At 43.6% G+C, this 21,581-nt stretch overlaps 1 protein-coding gene across 1 annotated transcript in view; it reads right to left on the bottom strand.

Moving 5' to 3' along the window:
- LMBR1 (limb development membrane protein 1) overlaps positions 1–6,628 on the bottom strand; it is a 63,544-nt gene extending 56,916 nt beyond the window's left edge. The window contains exon 1 of the mRNA XM_048511261.1: positions 6,279–6,628. Within this exon, the coding sequence (XP_048367218.1) occupies positions 6,279–6,341 (63 nt within the window). The 5' untranslated portion in view covers positions 6,342–6,628. The remainder of the gene's footprint in view (positions 1–6,278) is intronic.
- Positions 6,629–21,581: the final 14,953 nt, after the last annotated feature.

Genomic DNA, 21,581 nt, shown 5'->3' with positions numbered 1-21,581 from the left:
CTCTATCTAAACATACAGTGCCACCTCTGAATGAAGGTCAACATCAAACAAATTAAAGCCTTCACAGAGTAAGCCATTCATAACACTTTCCTCAGGTACAAAACTGCACCAAGCCATCCATCTCAGCTGGCATAACGATCAAGAGTTGTAACTCATCAATATTTATCCCAACGCATTGATTTTTCATACTTTTGGTGTGAAATTTATTAGACACGACAAATGTGTTGGAGCCAGCATTGCCAATGCTTCTTATTAGCAGCTCTAATGGGGAAATGATAAAACAGGAAAAATTAACTACAAATAATTGTTTTATCAGCAAAACATAACCTCAGGTAGATTATATCTATTCCAAAGCAGGTTTTACCCCTAAAATGCATTAATCTAGTCTTTTGACTCTTATTATCTAAGAAGATGAATCAGTATAGCAGTTATGGAGTTGAACCAGAGTTTCCAAGTACAAATGTCCACTCTGATATAAATCTTGGAGCTGATCATAGAACAATCTCCCACACTGCACTGAATGGAGGGGATGATACTCCAGACTTATGCATCCTAAGCTCCTTGGGAAAAGGGTAGGAGACAAACAACATTTCCAACATACTAATTGCTTATCCTTGTCACTCTTACAAACTAGACGGTTCCATGACTATTAGTAACAGAGAAATGAAGCTACATACAGACAAGGTAGGGACAGAAAATGTGCTATTGCTTTATTTTCCCACCAAAAAAATATTTTCTAAAGATTTAGTGTTTCATAAAATTAACAAGTGTGGTGTAGTGATTAAGAGCGGCGGACTCCAATCTAGAGAACTGGGTTTGATTCTCCACTCCTACACATGAAACCTGATGGGTGACTTTGGGTCACAGTTCTCTCAAAACTCTCTCAGTCCCACCTACTCACAAGGTGTTTGTTGTGCAGAAAGGAAAGAGTGTGTAAGCTGGTTTGAGAAGCCTTAGGGCTGAGAAAAGCGGGATATAAATCCAAACTCTTCTTTTTCCAAGAAAGAGTTTCTTGGAATTTATTTTTCAAAGAAATTAACATACTCTGGTTTCTCTTCAGATCGTGAAATTAACATCGGATGGGGGGTTGTGAATTGTGTCTTATACTGGAGAGGGAAACCCCTTTGCTCTCCCTTTCCCTAGTACAAAGTTATTAAAGATTCTAACAACCTTGAAGCTCATGGAAAAATTAAAAAGTGCTTCCTGATTAAATATACCCATATACAGACTATGCATCTCCCACATTCTAATATCACTAAAAAGTACACTGTACTCCATTCATTTTACTCTTGTTATCCAGAACAAGGAATCAGTGGGCACTTCCTCCAGTTCTAATTCATTCCAGCTATTCTCACCAAGGCCATTAAGGCGCAAAGGAGAATTCAGTGTTCTAGCACAATTGCTCTGACTGCTGAAGTTCAAGACAAGATGAGAATTCAAGCTACGCAACACGGAAGTGCAACAACTTTACTTGTTCTCTCCTGATTAGCATGGGGTGCTGGGGGAGGGAAGGACCGAAACTGGGAAATGCATGCTTCATGCAATGCATCCTAAAGCCCTAATTTCCCTCCTCATCTGGGATGCTTCTTAACAGCTCTTTTCAAAATTAGATAAGCAGAAACTGCTCCTCTTACCCCAGAGCTCCATAATATCACAGGATTGTACAATGAAATGGAATTTCCCAGTTATTTATTTCTTCCCCTTTCTGCCCCCTCCCCCACATTGCTATAAATACCTAGAGTTCACTTGGCATAATTAGTTCAGTTATCAAGATAACGCAGAATTATTTTGCCTACCCAAGTGCAGAGATTTACATCACTGCGTGCAAGAAAGACAATGGCTTATTATAGAAAAAGCGACAAAGCCTCAAAAGGGAGACAGTGTTGCTATACCACAGTTAGGCAGTCCTACTAACAAATTGTCACAAACAAAAGCCAGTAAGGGTGGTCATTATATACTCATATTTTCCACATTTGAAGGCAGAGTCTAATAAATTAGAATTTATTTGTCAGGAATTGCTGAAGAGGAGGGTGGGCAGGTGGCTTGCTTCCTTTGCTCCCTTTCCCCTGAAACTAATCATTTGCTTATAGTGAGGACTGAGCTCAGTGAAATGTTCTGAGCACCCTTCCTGCCCTGCCCTCTTTATTTCCTGAAGTGAATTAAACATGGAGGGGCTGGCGTGGTGGGGGTGGGGGTGGGGGTGGCAGGATAACTGGAATGAATGACTAAGTGCCAAAAACCACGCAATCTCCAAATTCAAATCCTCACATAAACCCTCCTTCAGTCCCTTCATGAGACAAGAACTCAGCAGCTTGAAACCAACAGATAGTAGGTCCCAGGGCAGATCCTGGATCATAGCACCAGCTTCTACACCACCCAGCAGCTCTTTGTATTGGCTGTGCAGGACAGAAGATGGCTAGGTTAATGGGAAGCAAGCGCAACTTATATATGACTACAAGTGCTAAATGTTATGCTTTGGCAAAGATCTCCTTTCCCTTGTGGAGCTACTGTTTGCTTTTCTGCATACTAGAACTATGCCTAGTCAAAACACTGAAGTTCACACTTGGCTCTGAGACAGTGGGATACAAAGAGACTGTGGAGCAGGGACTGATTGAAAAATTAAGAACGCTTGTTATTCAAGGGTTTCTTTTGAGGGGTTACAAACATGGAAACTGGGTCTTATACAAGGCAGTATACTAGCTGCTATGCTGCAGGAAGTCAAGATAAAGTTTCATTTAACAAAATAACAGAAAGAGCCAAAAAGTTGAGAACAAACCCTCTGTGTTTGCAACTTAACACAATGAAACAAACGTCAGACAGACAAGCAAAACAAGAAAAGCTATTACAATTACAACACCAAACAGGCAGAAGATCATCTGGTCCGCCTCTTTCCCATGAAGTATGAAATAAATGATCAGGGCGTCTCATGCCATAGACACCAGGATGGTTCCAAAGACAACATAACAAGTCAAAGAAGCACGACCAGATGACCAAAAGCTTCCCAGAACGCTGATTTTATCCACTGAACTACACTGCATGAATAAAATGAATGAAAGATTAATGTTGGGACAATGGTTGGAGTAAGACAACCACCAAATTCTGAATGAAACGTTACCTAATCTGTTTCTGATAGAGAAATCATTCACCTCTGGCAGAGCAGTTATAATCTCCCAAAATGCTATAAAATTGAGGTTATGGAGTACTGTGGGGAAAACACTTCATCGTTCTGATTCGGGTCACATTTAGCTTGGATAGTAGATCAAACATGTTTAAGAAAGAAAAAAGCAACAGACTACCATACTTACCTAAAGGATTGATAAAGTGGCAGTAAGTATCCCAATATACATAATACAACCACTGACCAAAAAGAAGCAAAAAGTGTAGAATTGTATTGAAGGGGGCCAGCAGACTACAGAAAGGGAAATATGCAATTTAATTATTGCGTATGAGTTCAGCAGGTCTTCAGATACAAAATACAACATACCATACAAAGAGAAAACTGGCACATCACTCCATGGGGGATCTGCATGAACTCCAGACATGTGTCAAGTGTGCACACACCAATTTCTGGAAAGATGTACACATTCCCTTTGAGACACTATAATATGGGGAAAATGTGAATGAAGAAGAGGAGGAGGAGGAGTTTGGATTTATATCCGCCCCCCAGCACAACACACACCCTGTGAGGTGGCTGGGGCTGAGAGAGCTCCAAAGAACTGTGACTAGCCCAAGGTCACCCAGCTGGCATGTGTTGGAGTGCACAAGCCAATCTGGTTCCCCAGATAAGCCTCCACAGCTCAAGTGGCAGAGCGGGGAATCAAACCCGGTTCTCCAAATTAGAGCGCACCTGCTCTAAACTACTGCACCCAACTACAAAAAATCAGAAAAGGTTTTAAATGCAGGGACATAGAGCTGCACAATATTCTATGTGTCTGATCACCCCGCACAAAGCAATGGGAATGACAATGAAGAATGTAAAACTGAAGACAAGAAGCAGAATGACATGAGCATGGGGCAGTAATACAGAATGGGGCAGTAATACAGAATGGGGCAGTAATACGAAGTGTCACACAGAAGGGGAACTGAACAGAGAGCCCTCAAATGTCACATTGATGTGCAGATACAATTACAGTGGGGGATATGAATAAGCTAGGCATATAACCTACTGTTAAGTTTGGCAGCTACCCTATCAGAACAGAGAACTGCAAATGGTATATAAGCACTGTGCCTTCTCCTGCTGGATGAGACAGGAAGGTGTGAAAAGCAACAGGATCTGTTGTACACAACACTGTCAAGTACTCCTCTGTGCACTATTCTCTGTATAAGAACAGCACACAATTATCTATGAAGGGGTTAGTGATAGTAGGTATATTGTTTTTTGAGTAGACATTAGGATGACAGAAAAGTTAGCTTGCATCCTAAATTTAAACCAGGAATTAGCTAATGTTAGAGATGTGAAGGCCCAGAAAAAGTGGAAAGAAGTTTTGCCTTTTTTAAATTTTCCCAAGAGAAAAATTGGAATTATTGTAAAATAGTGAAAAAAACTCTTATGAAATCTTTTTGAACAAGTTACATGCTACTAAAGGCAAGGTCGACATGCTGTAGAAACATAAAGTTGTTCCATAAAGGCTGCAAAATGGCAACACACCTCGCTTACAAGCAGTGGCATAGCGCCAGCGGGATGTGGGGTGTAACGTCCCAGGCGCGCACCTGTGCAGGGATGTGGCCAGGGTGTGGGGCACATGCATGCCCCAGACGCAGTTCCCCCTTGCTCCGCCCTGCTCACAATTTGCCTGGTGGGTGGTGTTGCCATAAGTTGGTGGCAACTCAACAGTGCATTTTTAAGCAGCCCTAATAGCCCAGCTTTCTGAAAAGCTGGTCAGAGCTTGGAAGTTAAGAAGGGTCAACCATGGTTGGTACTTGGATGGGAACCCACTAAGTAAGACAAGGTACTGCGCAGAGGAAGGCATTGGCAAACTATCTCAGCTTGTCTCTTGTTTAGAATGCCCCATAGGTGGTGCCACCATCAGTCAGCTGTAACATGACAGCACATTCTTCTTCAAACTTTGTTTTGGTACAGAAAGCTACCAAAGTCAACTGGAAATGACACAAACCAGGGTTGGAGAACCATCATGCTAAAGCTTTTCACACACTATGCACGGTCTTCTCATGGCATTTCACATATGAGGGGAAGCTTTGCTGTGCAAAAATACCTTAGTCAGCCCAACACATTATATGGGCCATACCCCAGTAGCCAGCATCAAACCATGTACTTGAGAAGAACAGGAAATTTAATGCCATTTCATTTCTCAAGTGTTGCCAGACAATATGGATGTTAAGCATTTTTTGCCCACATCGTGTTTTACTACGTGCATCCTTTCCTACTTTAAACAGAAGGGCAGCAGAAACAGGGTTTTCCCCATTTTAAGAGTCTAGTTCAGCCTCCCTGCAAGCTTTATAAATCATCACCTTAGGTATCTTCTTTTCTTGTCTAATTCTAAGGCACTGTTTAAATCATCATCACAGCAAACAAACAACCACAGTGAGTGACATAATGGGAGTAGGAAGCAAATCTCCCACTCTAAAGATCAAGGCCAGCCCTCAAGTAAAAGGGACATTGGTGGTTAATCGTCATTAACAGTCAAATGGCACTAAACCCTATTCTTATTTCCTATTAAACTTATGTGTCCTCTGCGAACTGAAATAAATAACAGGGAAAACTAAAACTCAGGCCCTGAAGTGTCTGGATTTATTCTTATTTACAGAACAATTCTGTGCAGGTCCATTGAGAGATGGGCGCTCACTCTCAGGGAGATGCGCACGAGACTGCAATCCTTGGAGGCTGAACAACTTGAACACAGATCCCAACAAGGGTTGGCACGTTTTTTGGCAAACGGGGGTTGTCCGTTTGTGCTGCTTTTTTTTTTTTTTGCCTTTCACCGCGCAAGGCCGCCGTTCGTGTGCACAGCTAGCTACGCGGGAGTAAGTCCAAGTCGCCCCCGGGCTTCCTTTCGAGTAAACATGCATGGGGAGAAGGGGGGCGCCCATTTCCTGAGGCAGCGCGCCACTTCCCAAGCTTTGAAGCAGGTGTGAAGCGAGTACCCGCTCCGTCCTGGCGCTCCGGGCAGGAGGAGGGCCGCCGATCTGAGGGCGGGCAGCCTGAGCGGGGCTGGAGGAGCCAAAGCGAGCAGGGTCGACATGGCAGAGGTGGCCAAAGGAGGAGAGTTGAGGAGGCGACCCCCCGGGGGTGGGGGACGGCAGGGGAGGCGGCTACGCACCGTGTACTCCCGCACTTGGCTGTGGAAGCTCTGCTCGCGGAGGGTCACCTCGTCAGCGTCCATCCTCCCGCAGCCGCCTCGCAGCCCCCTCAGGCAATGGCGGCCGCGCCACTTCCACCTGCCTCCCAGACGGCGGGCGGGGGACCATGGCCGGGGGCACCGACCCTCCTGGCAGGAAAAGAAAGGAGGGCAGCGCGGAGGGGCCGCCTGCTGACGGCAATAACAACAGCAGCGCCCGCCCTGACGCCGCCCTCGCTCCGGTTCTGTCACACCGCCCTGTGGTTAAGGGGGCGGGCCCGCCAGGCCTTGCCTCTCGGTAGGCCCTTCGCGCGGTGATGGGGGCGGGGGGGAGACGCGGCGCGTGCGCAGAAGGCGATGTTTCACCGCGCCATGGAGAGAGCCTCTCCCGGACCACAGAGCCTCTAAGGAGGCGGGGTTAAAGTATGGGGGCGTGGCCATCCGGTGCTCGACCTCAACAGTTCGCAGCCAGTAAAGCGTGAGCTTAGGAGGCGGGCCCGGGAGGGAAGAAGGCGTGGTTACGGTGCGCTGTCCAGGTATGGTTCTCAAAGAGGCGGGCTGCAATAAGGCTGCTGGGGTGGAGCGCAGAGGGCAGGGTGATGGGGTTGCCAATATCCAGGCGGCACCTGGAGTTCTCCTTGATTTATAGAGCTACAATTGATCTACAGAGATCAGTTTCCCTGGAAGAAGAAACAGCAGATTCAGCGACTGGACATCCCCAAGACTCCAGACTCCACCCCGCCCTCCTCAATCAGCACCCCCAAATCTTTAGGAGATGCCCAAGCTAGAGCTGGCAACAAGGAGGGATGTATTTAATAAGAATGGCACCTCTGTATGTGTTCTGCTAGTGATGTTCGAATGGTGGGTAACAGCTCCAAGAGAGAAAAACCACAGCAGGTGTAAATAATTCTCTAGGGGTTAAGGCAGAGGTGGGATGCAGCCTATTCACACCTATTCGGTAGAACCGGTTACTAAAATTTTCTCAGTTTGGAGAACCGGTTATTAATGATTAACTCCACTAGGGACAAAGGGGTAATCTCTGTCCCTGGGTACAACAAATCTCGTCAAGTGGGGGATGTACAATCGCCCCCCAGGGCCTCCTGTCCCCCATGGCACCCCCCCCCCCATGTGTGTATGAACTGTATGAAATAATACAATATATACTATTTCCTTTTTTTTGTTGTTCATTAGTATAAAGGTTGGAAAAGTATTATAGGTAAAGATTTTTCTTTTTCTTTTTTCCCCTTGAACTGTATATTGGAAAGAGAGGAGTTTAAACTACTCTTTTAGATTAAGGATTTTGGATCTCTCCCTCTGTTAGTTTTCTTTCAAGTGGAATAGATAAAGTAGTTATAGGAATCTGAAGGGGAAGTAGAAAGTAGGGAGGGAGGGAAATATGGGAAGGAGGGAGGCCATATAGGATGTTTTAGTGGGGGGGGGGTTGACAGGGATAGACAATTAGATATGTTTGTAATATGTTAACAATTGTAAACAGTTTTTGGTTTCTCTCCTTACTTATGTTATTATTTAAAATCAATCAATAGGATTATATAAAAAAGAAATAATACACTACCATACAGTATATTGCTTTTTTAAACAGTCATTATTTGAATCTAGAGGCGGGGCAAAGGGGACCTTCATCCTTGCCACAGCCCCACCCAGGAATGCCCCACCCCTGGAATGCCTGGCCACGCCCCTGTCATTTCCAGCAATGCAACTCTAACGGCATCAGTAGAAGAATCTCTGCCCCACAGGAACTATATGCTCACTGTGGAGCACAAAGCCAGTGTATAATCAGCTTGGATCTATGAAAACAAGAAGATGTCAAAAGATTCTGTTTCTCATCCTACCTTATATGTTCACAATTGGACAGAATGAGGAATTCTAACCATTGCCCTTAGGGGGTGGGCGGGTTATTAAATTGAATAAAAAATAGTAATAATTGCACATTCATGGGTGTATTTAAGCTCTGAAGGATGAATTCTTTTACAAATAGAGCTCAAATAGATTTGAGACGGGGGTGGTTGGCAAGAGATGTCAGTAGCTGTTGTGATACCTGCCATTAGCAATCACATGGGAGCTTGGTGAACAAGTCTTGAATCCAGCTTATAAAAGACTACGGAAAGGTAGCCCTTCAAAACGTTCATGGGATCTCATTAAAGATGTGTCAGTGGCTACCGTTGTCATACAGGTAGTCTTGTTCCAAAGTTACTGAAATCAGATCAGTTAGATGATGGGTATTCCATGATCTCTACTAGTTGCCAAGATTGGAAGAGATCAAGTTAGCCTCAGCCATCCAGATCAGGGAAAACTGAAAACAGCTGGTACAATTTAATCTACTATTTGTAAAAACCAATAGATGGGAGAATATTTGGTATTTGGTTGCTTTGGATCATGGTGGGAATCACTTTCTGCAGCAATATCTATCCTTTGGAGCCTGGATTAATCAGATAAATGGGATGATCCGCACTGCACTGATTTAATGCCCCATATATGTATGACATGACTGAGATAATAAAATTATTAGGGTTGTTCAGCAGTTTCTCTGCGTGAGACTGATGGTGCATACAAATACAAGTGGAGGAACTCTCCCAAGTTCTTATACCACTCAACTTCAGTTTTATTATTAAAGCAGGCAAAAGATGCAGTACAATATAATTAACACCAATTACGTCAAGTATGAACATCATATAATCAATATCACCATTGTATCAGACATTCATAAAATTAATAAATGGACACTGTGCTTGCCAAAATGACTCTTTATGTTTCCTGTTATTTCGTGAATAAACCAATTGGCCATTTTCTAAGATTTAATTTGCAGTTCTGAAATGGTGGGTAAATTAGCATGACACCAATATTTAGCTATTAAAATTCTTGCAGCTGTCAAAAGAGTCCAAATCATGGTACACTGCACAAACTGAATTGATCTCTTTAATGGATTGAGACTTATATTCACAGGGTCTAACTGAAGTTTATAATTAGTTCTCATTTCAGTTAACACAATTTCCCCCATAATTTCAGCATCCCAATATATACCAACTAAAGATTAAGAAAATATGTTTTAACTTGAGAATATTTTTGACAAGCATTGGTATGATATTAATGTACTTGGATACCAAATTCCTGTAATAAAGTAATTTTCTTAATCTATCGAGCTTTTCCATGGTATAAGGCTAGACTTTTACAAATGCAGATTTTTAACATCTTTTCCCCGTTTCAGTTTGAAATTGTTCTCTTGTTTTCTTTATAACTCAAAATAATATAATAAATTATAGACAAAATACTCCTCCATCTAACAGTTTTCACAAATAGTAGATTAAATTGTACCAGCTGTTTGCAGTTTTCCCTGATCTGGATGGCTGAGGCTAGTTTGATCTCTTCCAATCTTGGCAACTGAGCAGGTTCGTTCTTTTTGTACTAGCCTGTTCTTCAAACCTGTGATGGTGGAAAATGCCATCTAGTCACAGCCAACTTATGGCAATTTTGTAGGGTTTTCAACGCAAGAGACATTCAGAGGCGTTTTGCCATTGCCTCGCTCTGTGTGGTGACCCTAGGCTTCCTTGGTAGCCTCCCAGCCGAACACTAACCAGGGCTGACCCTGCTAAGCTTCCCAGATCTGATGAGATCAAGGCCCATAAGTTTATACAGTGTGTTGTTCTCTTCTGCTTGCCCAACACAAACCTCTTCACTATCACAAACATTAGCCACAGAAAGCAAAGCTGTCCAGTGGCTTTTCCAAAACCTTGGGATGAACCAGAGACCTTTCAATTTTCACTGTGATTATTTCACTGCTGAGACTCTCGGGCTGCCCAGTAGATGTCCTTGCCTTCCAACTTTTATTATTATTATGTAATCTATTATTAAATAATTATTATAATATTATTATTATTGTTTAATATCACAGCTGCCAGTTCTTTAGCTGGTTGTTTGCCTTTCATTACAATTCGAGTCCCACCCAGAAGCCTAGGACGTTGTAATGTATTGGCATAATGTATCAGCGTAGTATTTGTGCGGATCCCAGCAGGCTGCCTTTTGAATCTGACAGGTGTTGATTTTGTCAGTCTGAAGGTGTTTCCAGTGCAGTCCTAGTGTTTTTGGAATGGCGCCCAAAGTGCCGATTACTACTGGGACTACCTCAGCTGGTTTGTGCCACAGTCGTTGAATCTTGATTTTCAAATCATGGTATTTAGTGACCTTCTCATGTTCTTGTTCAATGACCCTGCTATCACCAGGTATTACTATGTCAGTGATGGTTGATGATGATGATATTGCTTGTATAAAATTTGTATCCTGCTTTTCTGCCCTTACAAGGGTCACCAAGGTGAAATAGTGATCATTTTTCAGGCTCACTCTCTGGAACCAAATCCTGATTTCCCATTCCTCATGGCCATCATGGTAGGCACAGGATATACCAGCTAACTCCTAAGTTTGTAGCATGTTTTCCAAAATGATGTGATTTTCAAGGCTAATCTGGATTTCTGTTTCGTAGCTTGTCTTCTGTTCTGCATCAGTAATGTTAGCAACAGAAATCTATTATGATATAAATCTATTATGACATCCTTTTGAAAGTGCAAAGGAGAGTGATCTTAGGAAATGTAGTCACTGTGAATTACTGGGCAAATCAGTGGAAAACATTTGACCAAATAATTTATGAGGCTGGGGTATTTCTTGACATGTTTTTAATGTGGGAATATGGATTTTTCAGCCTGAGCAATTCCGGGAAGTGTTCATTTTGATTCACTTTACTTTCCTAGTTATTGAATCTAACGCTTTAAGTTCGTGGAGGGCTGAATTTGTACACTGGTTTTATTTCAAGTTAATCGATGAGCTTTAATCTCAGTCCAAGATTTCTTTTTTCCCCTTTCCTGTTATATCTGCATATATTTCCATAATTAACACCTACCTGAATAAGCGCCTCTGGGGGTAGAGTTGTGTGCCAAAGCTTGCATCTTAAACAGAGACCCCTTCCGCACGGGCGGTTAATGGCGGCCTGGGGACTGCAAAAACACCGTCCCCAGGGAGCCATTCACACAGGGAGCGCAGCTGCTTTGCAGCCGCGCTGCCCTCGCGCCACCCAACCGGCGCGAAGCCACCGTTTTCCGGCCTCGCTCGGGGAGCGAGGTTTTCAGAAAATGGCGGCTTGGAGCTGCTGCCGTGCGAACGGCAGCGGCTCCAAGGCCCCCTCCCCCTGCACTTACCTTGTCTCCGGCCATCCGGCGCGTCACCGAGGCCTGGGGACACGCCCCCCTGCCCTGCGACGCTGGAGCGAGGTTTTCAGAAAACGGCAGCTTGGAGCCGCTGCCGTGCGAACGGCAGCGGCTCCAAGGCCCCCTCCCCCCTCCCCCTGCACTTACCTTGTCTCCGGCCATCCGGCATGTTGCCGAGGCCTGGGGACACGCCCCCTGCCCTGCGACGCTGGAGCAGTCGCGCAGGCAACAGGCGTTGGCAGGCGATGGCACTCCGCGGCGCCGTCGTCCCAGCTGTTTCTGGGACTGTTCGTGCGAATGGTCCCAGGGGGGTTGGGTCGGCGTGGGATGCGCCGACCCAACCCCTGTCGACGCCGTGCGGAAACGGCCAGAGTAAGACAGCAACTTTAAGCAGGTCTACTCGGGATCCTATTCAGGGGTAGTCAATGGCACTTATTGCCAGGAAAGTATTTGTAGGATTGTAGATTGGCAAAAGATGGTTCTCCGTTGTCTGCCTTTGCATAGCAACCCTGGACTTCCCTGGTGGTCTCTCATCCAAGTGCTATCAGTGCTGACCCTACTAAGCTTTCAGGAATCTGATGAACTCAAGATAACCTGTACCATCCAGGTCAGGACAAAACACACTTATTTAAGAGAAAGTCTCATTGAACTGAGCATGACCCCTGAGCAGACATAAATAGGGCTGTCACTCTTCCAATGGAATGGCCTGTAGTTGCCAAAATGCAGGTCAGTGAAACCAAAACTAACATTTAGCCAGGAGCATGCTTGCTACGGTGTATACTGAACCCTCAATTTGGGATTCAGTGTACTTCACCTACTCTTATTTCAAATATATTTAGCAGGGTGCTACATGCTGCGAAGACACTGAAGTCATGCACTCCATTTAAAGTTTCCAGTTCTTTAGTCACGCTCCCTCTGCTATATCTTTAATAGCAGTTTGATCTGCAGAAATGTCATGACCCAGAGACAAATATCATACTTTGTCTTTGTGAGGACAACCAGCCCAAAGTGCTACAGTGGGACTCATACAAACTATGACTAACAGTGCAGTCATATTCTGATTTACTCGAGCCTAAGGTCTCTGAAATCAATGAGCTTAGAAAGAAGTAACTCCGCATAGTAAGTGAAAGAATTGACTCAAGGTTGGGTGCATGAAAATTGATGGGTTAAAATAGTTACCCCACAGGAGGTAGTCAACACAGAGAATAATAATGTGCCATCAAGTAGCAACCAACTCATGGCAGGGGTGTTCAGTGTAAGAGATGAGCAGAGATGGTTGGCCACTGTCTTCATAGCAACTTTGTTGTTGGTCTCCCATCCAAGTACTAGTCACAACTCACCCTACTTACCTTCTCAGCTTCTCAGGAAAAGAAAGCTGGGTTGGCACAAGCCAGAAACAAAAAATGTGGAACTTCTCACTAACCTCACAGGGATACCAGCCACATAAAGTCCTGTGAAAGCCATGCGTTTCAGTATACAGCCCTGAACTTGTATACAGGTCCCCAACAAACACATTTATTTTTAAGTACATGGAACTATTAACTTCCTCAGTCCTCTAAGGAAGAATTATATCCAGATGATACATAAAGATGACCAAATAGGAAACATCTTAAATTTATATCAAATTATAATTGAGTTATTCATCACTTGCCTAATTCTGTACATTAAAAATTATTTATAGGGTGATCATTTCAAAGTCTCATATTTTGCGGGCAGCTGCTATAGTGGTAATTGCATTTTAAGTTGAGAAAGGCAGATTAATCAATCTCTGGTCTCTGTTCAAGAAGAATGTTTGCAACCATCCATGAAGTCCCTGTCATTCATGCTGCAGTTTTTTGTTTAAAAGAAAGCTGTGCATTAATGTGCCAAGATGGCAATGAGTGTGTTAAGGAATAACACCTGTAACACCTAAACAGAATGAAATTTTGAAGATATGGATAATATATGTGGACTGGATGAAAGAAGCTCGAGTCAATGAAGAAATATGGGAGAAGAGGCTACAGAGAATGAACTTACTGCTGTTTGTGGTACAAAACTATGAAGAAGAAGCAATGGGGGGAGGAAGAAAAGGGGGAAAAGTATTGTTTGAAAATGTATGAAGAAGAAAATTACTATGAATTGTAAAATTCAAATGATACAATAAAAAATTAAATAATAACAAAACACCTGTAATACCTGCCTGAGCACCTGTGCAGTACTGCTGTCAACTGCCTGCAGAAAAATGCCCTGCCCCTTTGTGTGTGTGTGTGTGTGTGTAAAGTGCCATCAAGTTGCAACCAATATAAGGCCACCCAGTAGGGTTTCCAAGGTAAGAGATGAACAGAGGTGGTTTGCCATTGCCTGCCGCAGCATCACAACTGTGGACTTCCTTGGTGGTCTCCCATCCAAGTACTAACCAGGGCTGACCCTGCTTAGCTTCTGAAATCTGATGGGATCACACTAGCCTCGGCTGTTCAGGCGAGAGTCACTTCTTAAAAGACCAATCGTGGACCAAGGAGTTTACCTCCTTTCTGCCCTGCCACAGCATCAGACGCAAAGTGCTCTTGCTTTCCACGGGAAAGCGGAGAGCAAGAACAGGAGAATAGCAACCTCCTTGTCTGTCAGTGCAAGGAAGTTTGCCACTCGCCACTTCTGCCCCAAGCCTTCAGTTTCTGTTGAGAAGACAAGATATTTTTCTTGAGACCTTGCTGGCAACCAGTTTGTAAAGTGCTTTGAACCCCCGGTGTGGACAAAAGTAGAGTGCAAATGCTTAAACAAAAGAGGATGCTTTTGCAGGAGTATAATGCCTTTCTTAAACAACAATTAAGAATTAAAGAAAGTCTAAATTAGCAGTTACGAAAGAAGAGGCAAGCAGGCACTCTGAACATGGTTGCTTCCTAGCAGGCTGCTTTCTAGCAAGCTCCCAATTCAGAATAATTATATTATTTTTATATAATATATATATAATATATTTATATAATATATATAATAATTATATTATTTTAAACAAAACACAAATTAATGAAACATTTCAAAATATACTGCCACAGGAGAAGTGGAAAAGAGAATCTACCTAAACATTAGGAAGAACTTCCTGGGGGTAAGGGCTGTTCGACAGTGGAATACGCTTCCTCAGGCAGTGGCGGAATCTCCTTCTTTGGAGCTTTTTAAACAGAGACTGGATGACCACCTGCAAGGGTGTTTTGACTGGGTATACCTGCATTGCAGGGGGTTGGACTTGATGGCCCTTCTGATCTCTTCCAACTCTATGATTTTAAGTAGTAGAAGGTCATTGTTAGACCCTTTTACATCCTGTGGCTTTTAGCTCATTCTCTGAAATGACAGCTATTGTAATCAATGCGGCTCACATTCAAGAAACCCTGTGAGCAATATGAGCAATCTCATTGTGAGAGCAGCAGAGCAGAAGAATCCTATGAGGTCTCCCTTTCCCTTTTGGTCACCCTGCTTAATAACCTATATTCCAGAACAAGAAAAATCACTAAAGGGGGCCATCAAGATAGTTGATTGCTTCTCCTGTGAAAAAAGACAAACAAGGCTGGGCTCTTCCACTTTGAAAGAAGGCAAGTGGGGGTTAGAGTAAACATGATATAAACCTCTATGGGGTTGAGAAAGCTTCCTCCATTTAAGGCGGTGGGCAACAGATTTGGGATGGACAAATGGAACTATTTCTACATATACATAATTGTGGGTTCCGCTGTCAAAGGAGGATATGGGACGGCTGCAAGCATAATGACTTTAAAGGGGGATTAGGCAGATTCATCAAAGTTAGGTCCATCTGTGGCTACTAGTCACAGTGACTAAAGGGAACTTCTCTGTTCACAGGAAGCAAACCTCAAAACAGGAGCCCTGGGAGGCAGCATCAGGGAAAAGCCTCAGCCTCCATCCTCTATGGTTGGCCCTCCAGAGGAACTGGTTGGCTTCTGTGTGAAAAGGATGCTTGGCTAGATGGACCACTGTTCTGACTCAACGGGTCTGCTGAGTGGGAAATTTCATAATGACTTTGCTGCTCCAAGTGCCAAAACAGATGTGACAAGGACCACAGGTATACCACCCTTCCATGCAAATATTCCAGGCATAGTGTGCATCACATTTGAGTACACTTTTCACATGCACAGGCATATTTTCCTGTAGAAATAAGATACCATATAGCATTAACATACTATTGGCATCCATGTGCCAGCCGGTCTCCTGTGGGCACCAGAGGTTGCTGGTATAGCTGCGCTATGTGAAAATGGGCTAGTACTGCAATACTCAAAGTAAGGCTCATTCCGCACATGCAGAATAATGCACTTTCAAACTGCTTTCAGTGCTCTTTGAAGCTGTGCGGAATGGCAAAATCCACTTGCAAACAGTTGTGAAAGTGGTTTGAAAATGCATTATTTTGCGTGTGCGGGAGGGGCCTAAGAGTATTTTAACCATGGCAGAGTAAACCTGGTATGTAGTTGGCCCACATAGAATCAGTTTCAGTACCAAAGTTAAACTGCTCAAGCAAGTAAATCGTTCCGTACCAGCTGTATGACACTGTGCAAAGAAACCCACCATTTAACTGAAACATTTTTCCCCAGTGGCTTTTTAACATAATCACTTTTTGCCATTTTTTCTTTGACAATAAGCCATGCAGTTTTTATTAAAGACATTTCCCCCAAAATGCTAGAAGTCCTGAAGGGTCATAAATCACCTTAATTCTTACAATTAATAGAGGCAAGATTTATTCTTAAATCATGAATGTTCTTTTCTAATTAAATTCAAATGAGTTGAATACCTCTCCAAAGTGTTCTGATAATCAGTAATCCCTTTTTTCTTCTTTTTTTTGCACTTTAACATCTTTGATCCCTGTCAATAATTAGATTAGGTGGCTTATAAAGCACAATGCCTGGCATTTTAAAAAATCTTTATCTTCCTCTTCTGTCTCATTAACAAAAATGAATAGGTTCACTCTTCTGGCAGAGCAAACTCTGGGAATTCAATGTTGCTCAAGGACAGGACAAATAAATTTTAGTGATATGGGATTAGTCTTCCTGTCTTCCATGGAATAATCACAGATGGGGACAGGCTACAGATTTCTGAAATATACATTATATATATATTTCTTAGCCAGAAAACCTGAATCCCATTTATCAGGATAAATCATGCAAAAATTAAAAATGGATGTCATTTTCAAAATTTGTTCCAAAATGTTCAATTTCTTGGCAAGGTGTTGAAATTAGGGTATGACCGTTGTAGGACATTTGGCTTGGCCAGATAACTGTTCTGAACTCCAGCCGTCTTGCAATGTCATAGAGGGTGTTAGACGATAACACTGGAATTATGCCATATGCATTCAAGTGGGCTCCCCAACCACCTCTGGAATAGTGCAGTCGCGTCGCTGGCTAGTTTTGAGGGTTTGCCTGCCTACCTGTGTCACCTGCATCTTCCTGGTTAAATGCTCCTGCCCTGCTATGTCTCTGGCTTCTGTGAGCTCACAAAAATAACAGTGAGAAGAAAACAAGCACAAAATCTATTAAATACCTCTAGTTGGAGGCAGGGTTGCCAACTTTTAAACTGGTCCCTCCAGCTATTTTATTGATTTGCTTCATTGATCACCTGCCATTTTCATTGAGGCTCAAGGCAGCCGACAAGATACAAAACAGGCACCATAAGACGCCCAATAAACAGTGCAATATTAGGGAAAAACAAGCTGTTGAAAGCATGGCATACCATAATGCTGTGCACTAAGAGCAAGACGATATGCACAAAATGATACACACGAAGGCAACGGGAAAAGAAGACCCAACATGAGATGGATTGACTCCATAAAGGAAGCCACGGCCCTCAGGTTGCAAGACCTGAGCAAGGCTATTAATGACAGGACATTTTGGAGGACATTGATTCATAGGGGTGCCATGAGCCAGAAGCTACTTGAAAACACACACACACACTCCTATTCTGTCATGAACGTGTTCTATACTGCAATTCTGATCCCTTTATCAAAATGCCCTCCTAAACATTTCTATGTTGCTCATTCTGCGGAGTGATAGAAGTGTGGGAGTCTTCCTGACCTCAGCAGGCAGGCCAACCCACAAGGTAGGAGCCACTGCACAGAGTGCTGATGAATGGGCATTTGCCAGTCTTAGCCATTTGCAGAACAGCATCCTCAGAAGGCTTTGGGCAGATGAGCATCATAGCGGAGCTTTAATATCTGATCTACAAGCAGAGGTGGGACCCAGCAGGTTCTCACAGGTTCCCGAGAGTAGGTTACTAATTATTTGTGTGTGCCAAGAGGGGGTTACTAATTGGTGATTTTGCCACGTGATTTCTGCCTTAGTTATGCCCTCCTCTCAGCAGTAGCGTTCAGAACTTGAAGCAGTCTATCAGGAGGTGCACCGGTGTGTGTAGCTGCCTGCGCCTGCGTGCATTTGTTTCCCGCCCAAGGACCAGCGCAGTGGCTGCGTCCTTGCCCCAGCCCCACCCAGGAATGCCCTGCCCCTGGAATGCCCGGCCACATTCCCGTCTTGCCCCGCCCAGCCCCATTGGCGCTATGCCACAGTTTGAATCCCACCACCATGGGAACCTGTTACTAAAATTTTTGGATCCCACCACTGTCTACAAGCCATTGTCATGTGATGTTATTTAACATCATGCCAGGAAAAAGTTCAACTGCACATTTCCACTCCGTAAACTCTATTAAAGGACAGGACTTTTTTCCCTGTCTTAAGTTAATTGCAACCTTAGATGGAGAATGAATAAATTAGAAGGAGAGGAGTTTGGATTTATACACTGCTTTTCTCTCTGGTAAGGAGTCTTAAAGCGGCTCACAAACTCCTTCCCTTCCTCTCCACACAACATACATGTTTAGAGTTCTGAACCACTGCTCTTAACAACTATGCCACACTGGCTGATTTAAATTAACCAGATTATCTTTTGGGGATGTATGAATGTATCAAACTGCCTCGTAATGGCCCCTTCCGCCATGCAGAATAAATGCACTTTCAATCCACTTTCATAATTGTTTGCAAGTGGATTTTGCTATTTCACGCAGCAAAATCCAGCTGCAAAGTGGACTGAAAGTGGATTGAAAGGGCATAATTCTGCATGTGCGGAAGGGACCAATGAGTCAGGCCATCAGGCTGTCTAGACTGAGTGAGGAAGCTCTCTGACGTCTCTAGCAAGCATATTTCCCAGCCTTACTATCCAAGATCATTTTTACAAAATATCCGGGGGATTGACCCTTCTGCATACAAAGCAGGTGATCTGCTACCAAGCTATGGGAATTTAAGTGGTTTTCCTGCTTTCCACTACATAGGTGCTGAAGACTCTCAGACCAGTGATCCATCCAGGACAGTATCCTGTCTCACACAGTGGCCAGCCATTTAATATGGAGTGGTTAGTGTCTAAGGACTTCCCAGATGTTGCCTCCTACAGGTTTTCTACCTCTGAAAGTGGAAATAGCAATCTGTATTTATCTGATGTTGTCTTTTTTTGCTTTTAAAACCCTATTGTTTGCTGTTTTGTTGTTGTTGTTATTCTGTTTATGCCAATAAAGGCTTTACTTGCTTAAGTGGAAGTTCCCTTTGGTTACCATGACTAGTAGCCATTGGGGGACCATCATCCATTAATTTGACCAATTCCCTGTTAAAGCCAGCTCATCTTGCGGCAATCGCTGCATCCTCTGACGGTGAATTCCAGATTTTCAGGCAGATTGGATCCGGCTTTTCTGCGCCTAGCCCCCTACCACTACATAAAATGTTTTAAATGCCAGTGAAGACTGCAAACACATTTGCATTCTCCACACTTGCGTTACAGTTTCTTCTGGAAGGTACAGCTTTCCGTCAGTACATTCATGTGACTTTGCCAAAGGCGAAGGACAGGCTTGCCTGTCTCTTGTCGGATTGCTCTCAAAGTAGGTCTGAATGAGAGTCTGAGTCATTCCAAAGCACTCAAAGAGAGATTGAAGGAGAAAGAGTTGAAATTTAATTGAAGAGTTGCTAGAAATGGCTCAATAGGCAGGCAGGACATTTTCAACGGCACTCGTTAGGGGAAAAACATATTTAGGACTTCATGTCGATATTATTTTGGTATCTCCATGGAGTGCAAAGTGCTTGACCATTCTTATCTGATTCTGTTTCACTGTTAGGTGTGTAGTCAGCCTTTTTAATTCTGTTATTTTTCTGCTAAGCAATATGGCTGATCTGTGGGAAACAGTATTTGTGTGTATTTGTTTAGGTCTTTGACAATACAGTATTTTTAATGTATTTATTTATTGCATATTTATGTCCCATCTTTCTTCCACCCTGGTATGCAAGGTGGAGCTCAGGGAATTTGTAGGTCTCTTAGCCAGGCACTGATTATATCCAAATCTCTGATGGTTGGATTATGCCCCTTCCAACATTCTTTGCGGTACAATAGAGAATTCTTCTTGATTAGATCCTGTGTTCTAGTGAAAATGGCCCAGACTGATCAAATGAGACATAGCAGGATAACGCGACACATAAGAAAAACAATAGGTTTAAATTCCAAAAATCCTACCAAGGTGGGCCAAATGCCTTCCCTTATCTTCCGATTAACTGACTGCTGAAGCATAGCTGGACCGTTCACATTAAAGAGTGAAACCAGTCAAAGCCAGCTGACCGTAGGCTCATCAGGGTGTGGGATCTAAGCAGGGTTGACCTCAGTCAGTTCTTGAATGGGAGACTATCACAGAAGGCCAAGGTGACTATGCAAAGGAAGGCAATGACAAATCACCTCTGCTTGTCTCTTGCCTGGAATGCCCTGTGGATAGGGTTGCCATAAGTTTGTTGCCACTCAAAAGTCTGTTCTTCTGTCTCTTTCAGCCATGGCCAAAAGGTAGCCCAGTCAATTAGGAGCAAACGAATGAAATAATTGCAAACTAGAGGGTAGCTCTAGTGTAGGCAGTTTTTGTAATGTCAGAATTAAAGACTGATAATCGCCCTTGTATAAATACATCCTAGAGAACTCTGTGGGTAAACAGTTTTCAAGGGCAAAGCCTTGGAAATTATTTAGATCCTCTAACTGCATGTAGGAGGGAGTCCCCCATTAAACCCTGGCATACATGGGTTACCTTACATCCTATAGAACCTCAGGGATTTTATCAGTCTGGGAACATGAAGCAAAGAGCTGAAGTCCCTTCTCCACCATGGTGCTAATCCAAATCAGACACAGCCACAAGTGTAAATTGAGGTGAACCTACATCCAGTGGTGGGATCCAAAAATTTTAGTAACAGGTTCCCTTGCTAGCCCCCCCTCAGCAAAGCGGGCAGAGGCGTACCTAGGCAAACCTGAGACCTGGACAAAACCTGAGTTGGATGCCCCCCCCCATGGGAAGCCACCCCACCACGACTCCCCAAAATGTTTTTGCACCAGGTCATTTTTAAATCATCATCACATTATAGACAATGCCCCAACTCACAAATCTGAATACAGCAATGGTGAAACACACAGGTTCTTTGATAGAGACTGGTGAGATAAAAGGTATGAAAGGCTGAGAATCAATGAATTGCAGTACCTGAAAGGGATTAACCCAGTTCAGGGAGTTACATTATTAGTTGCAATTGCTATATGGAACCTTCATGTTCAAAGACAGTATGCCTCTCGGGGAGGCGAGGGCGTGGAGATGGAAAAGCGGACCCAATTAGTAACCCCCTCTTGGCACACACAAATAATTAGTAACCCACTCTCGGGAACTGGTGAGAACCTGCTGGATCCCACCTCTGCCTTCAACTAATGGGTGATGTACTGTGTAATGCATGAAGATGTGTGGCAACCACCAATGGAGTTACCAGCTCAACGAATTCTATTCTACTGCTGCTGAAACAATCCCAGACACATGCACTTGACCAAAATGAGTCTTGGACTGCAGTCATGATGTATGTGCCTTGATAAATCCCTAGCAATAATACCTAGCAATGGCCATTACATATACCAACCAACCTGTCAGCATCATGTCCTTCTCACACGTTTGGTTGGGGGTCCACAGCACAGCATCCATCAGGGAGGTAACAACGATATTTTGCATGATCTCAGTTTAATCTACATCTGTTTACTGAGAGATGAGATTTAATTGGGAGAGCCTAACCTT

The sequence above is a fragment of the Sphaerodactylus townsendi genome, linkage group LG11, assembly GCF_021028975.2.
Source record: "Sphaerodactylus townsendi isolate TG3544 linkage group LG11, MPM_Stown_v2.3, whole genome shotgun sequence".
Lineage (NCBI taxonomy): Eukaryota > Metazoa > Chordata > Lepidosauria > Squamata > Sphaerodactylidae > Sphaerodactylus > Sphaerodactylus townsendi.
The sequence above is the reverse complement of the archived record's forward strand: the minus strand, read 5'-3'. Positions and strand labels throughout refer to the sequence as shown.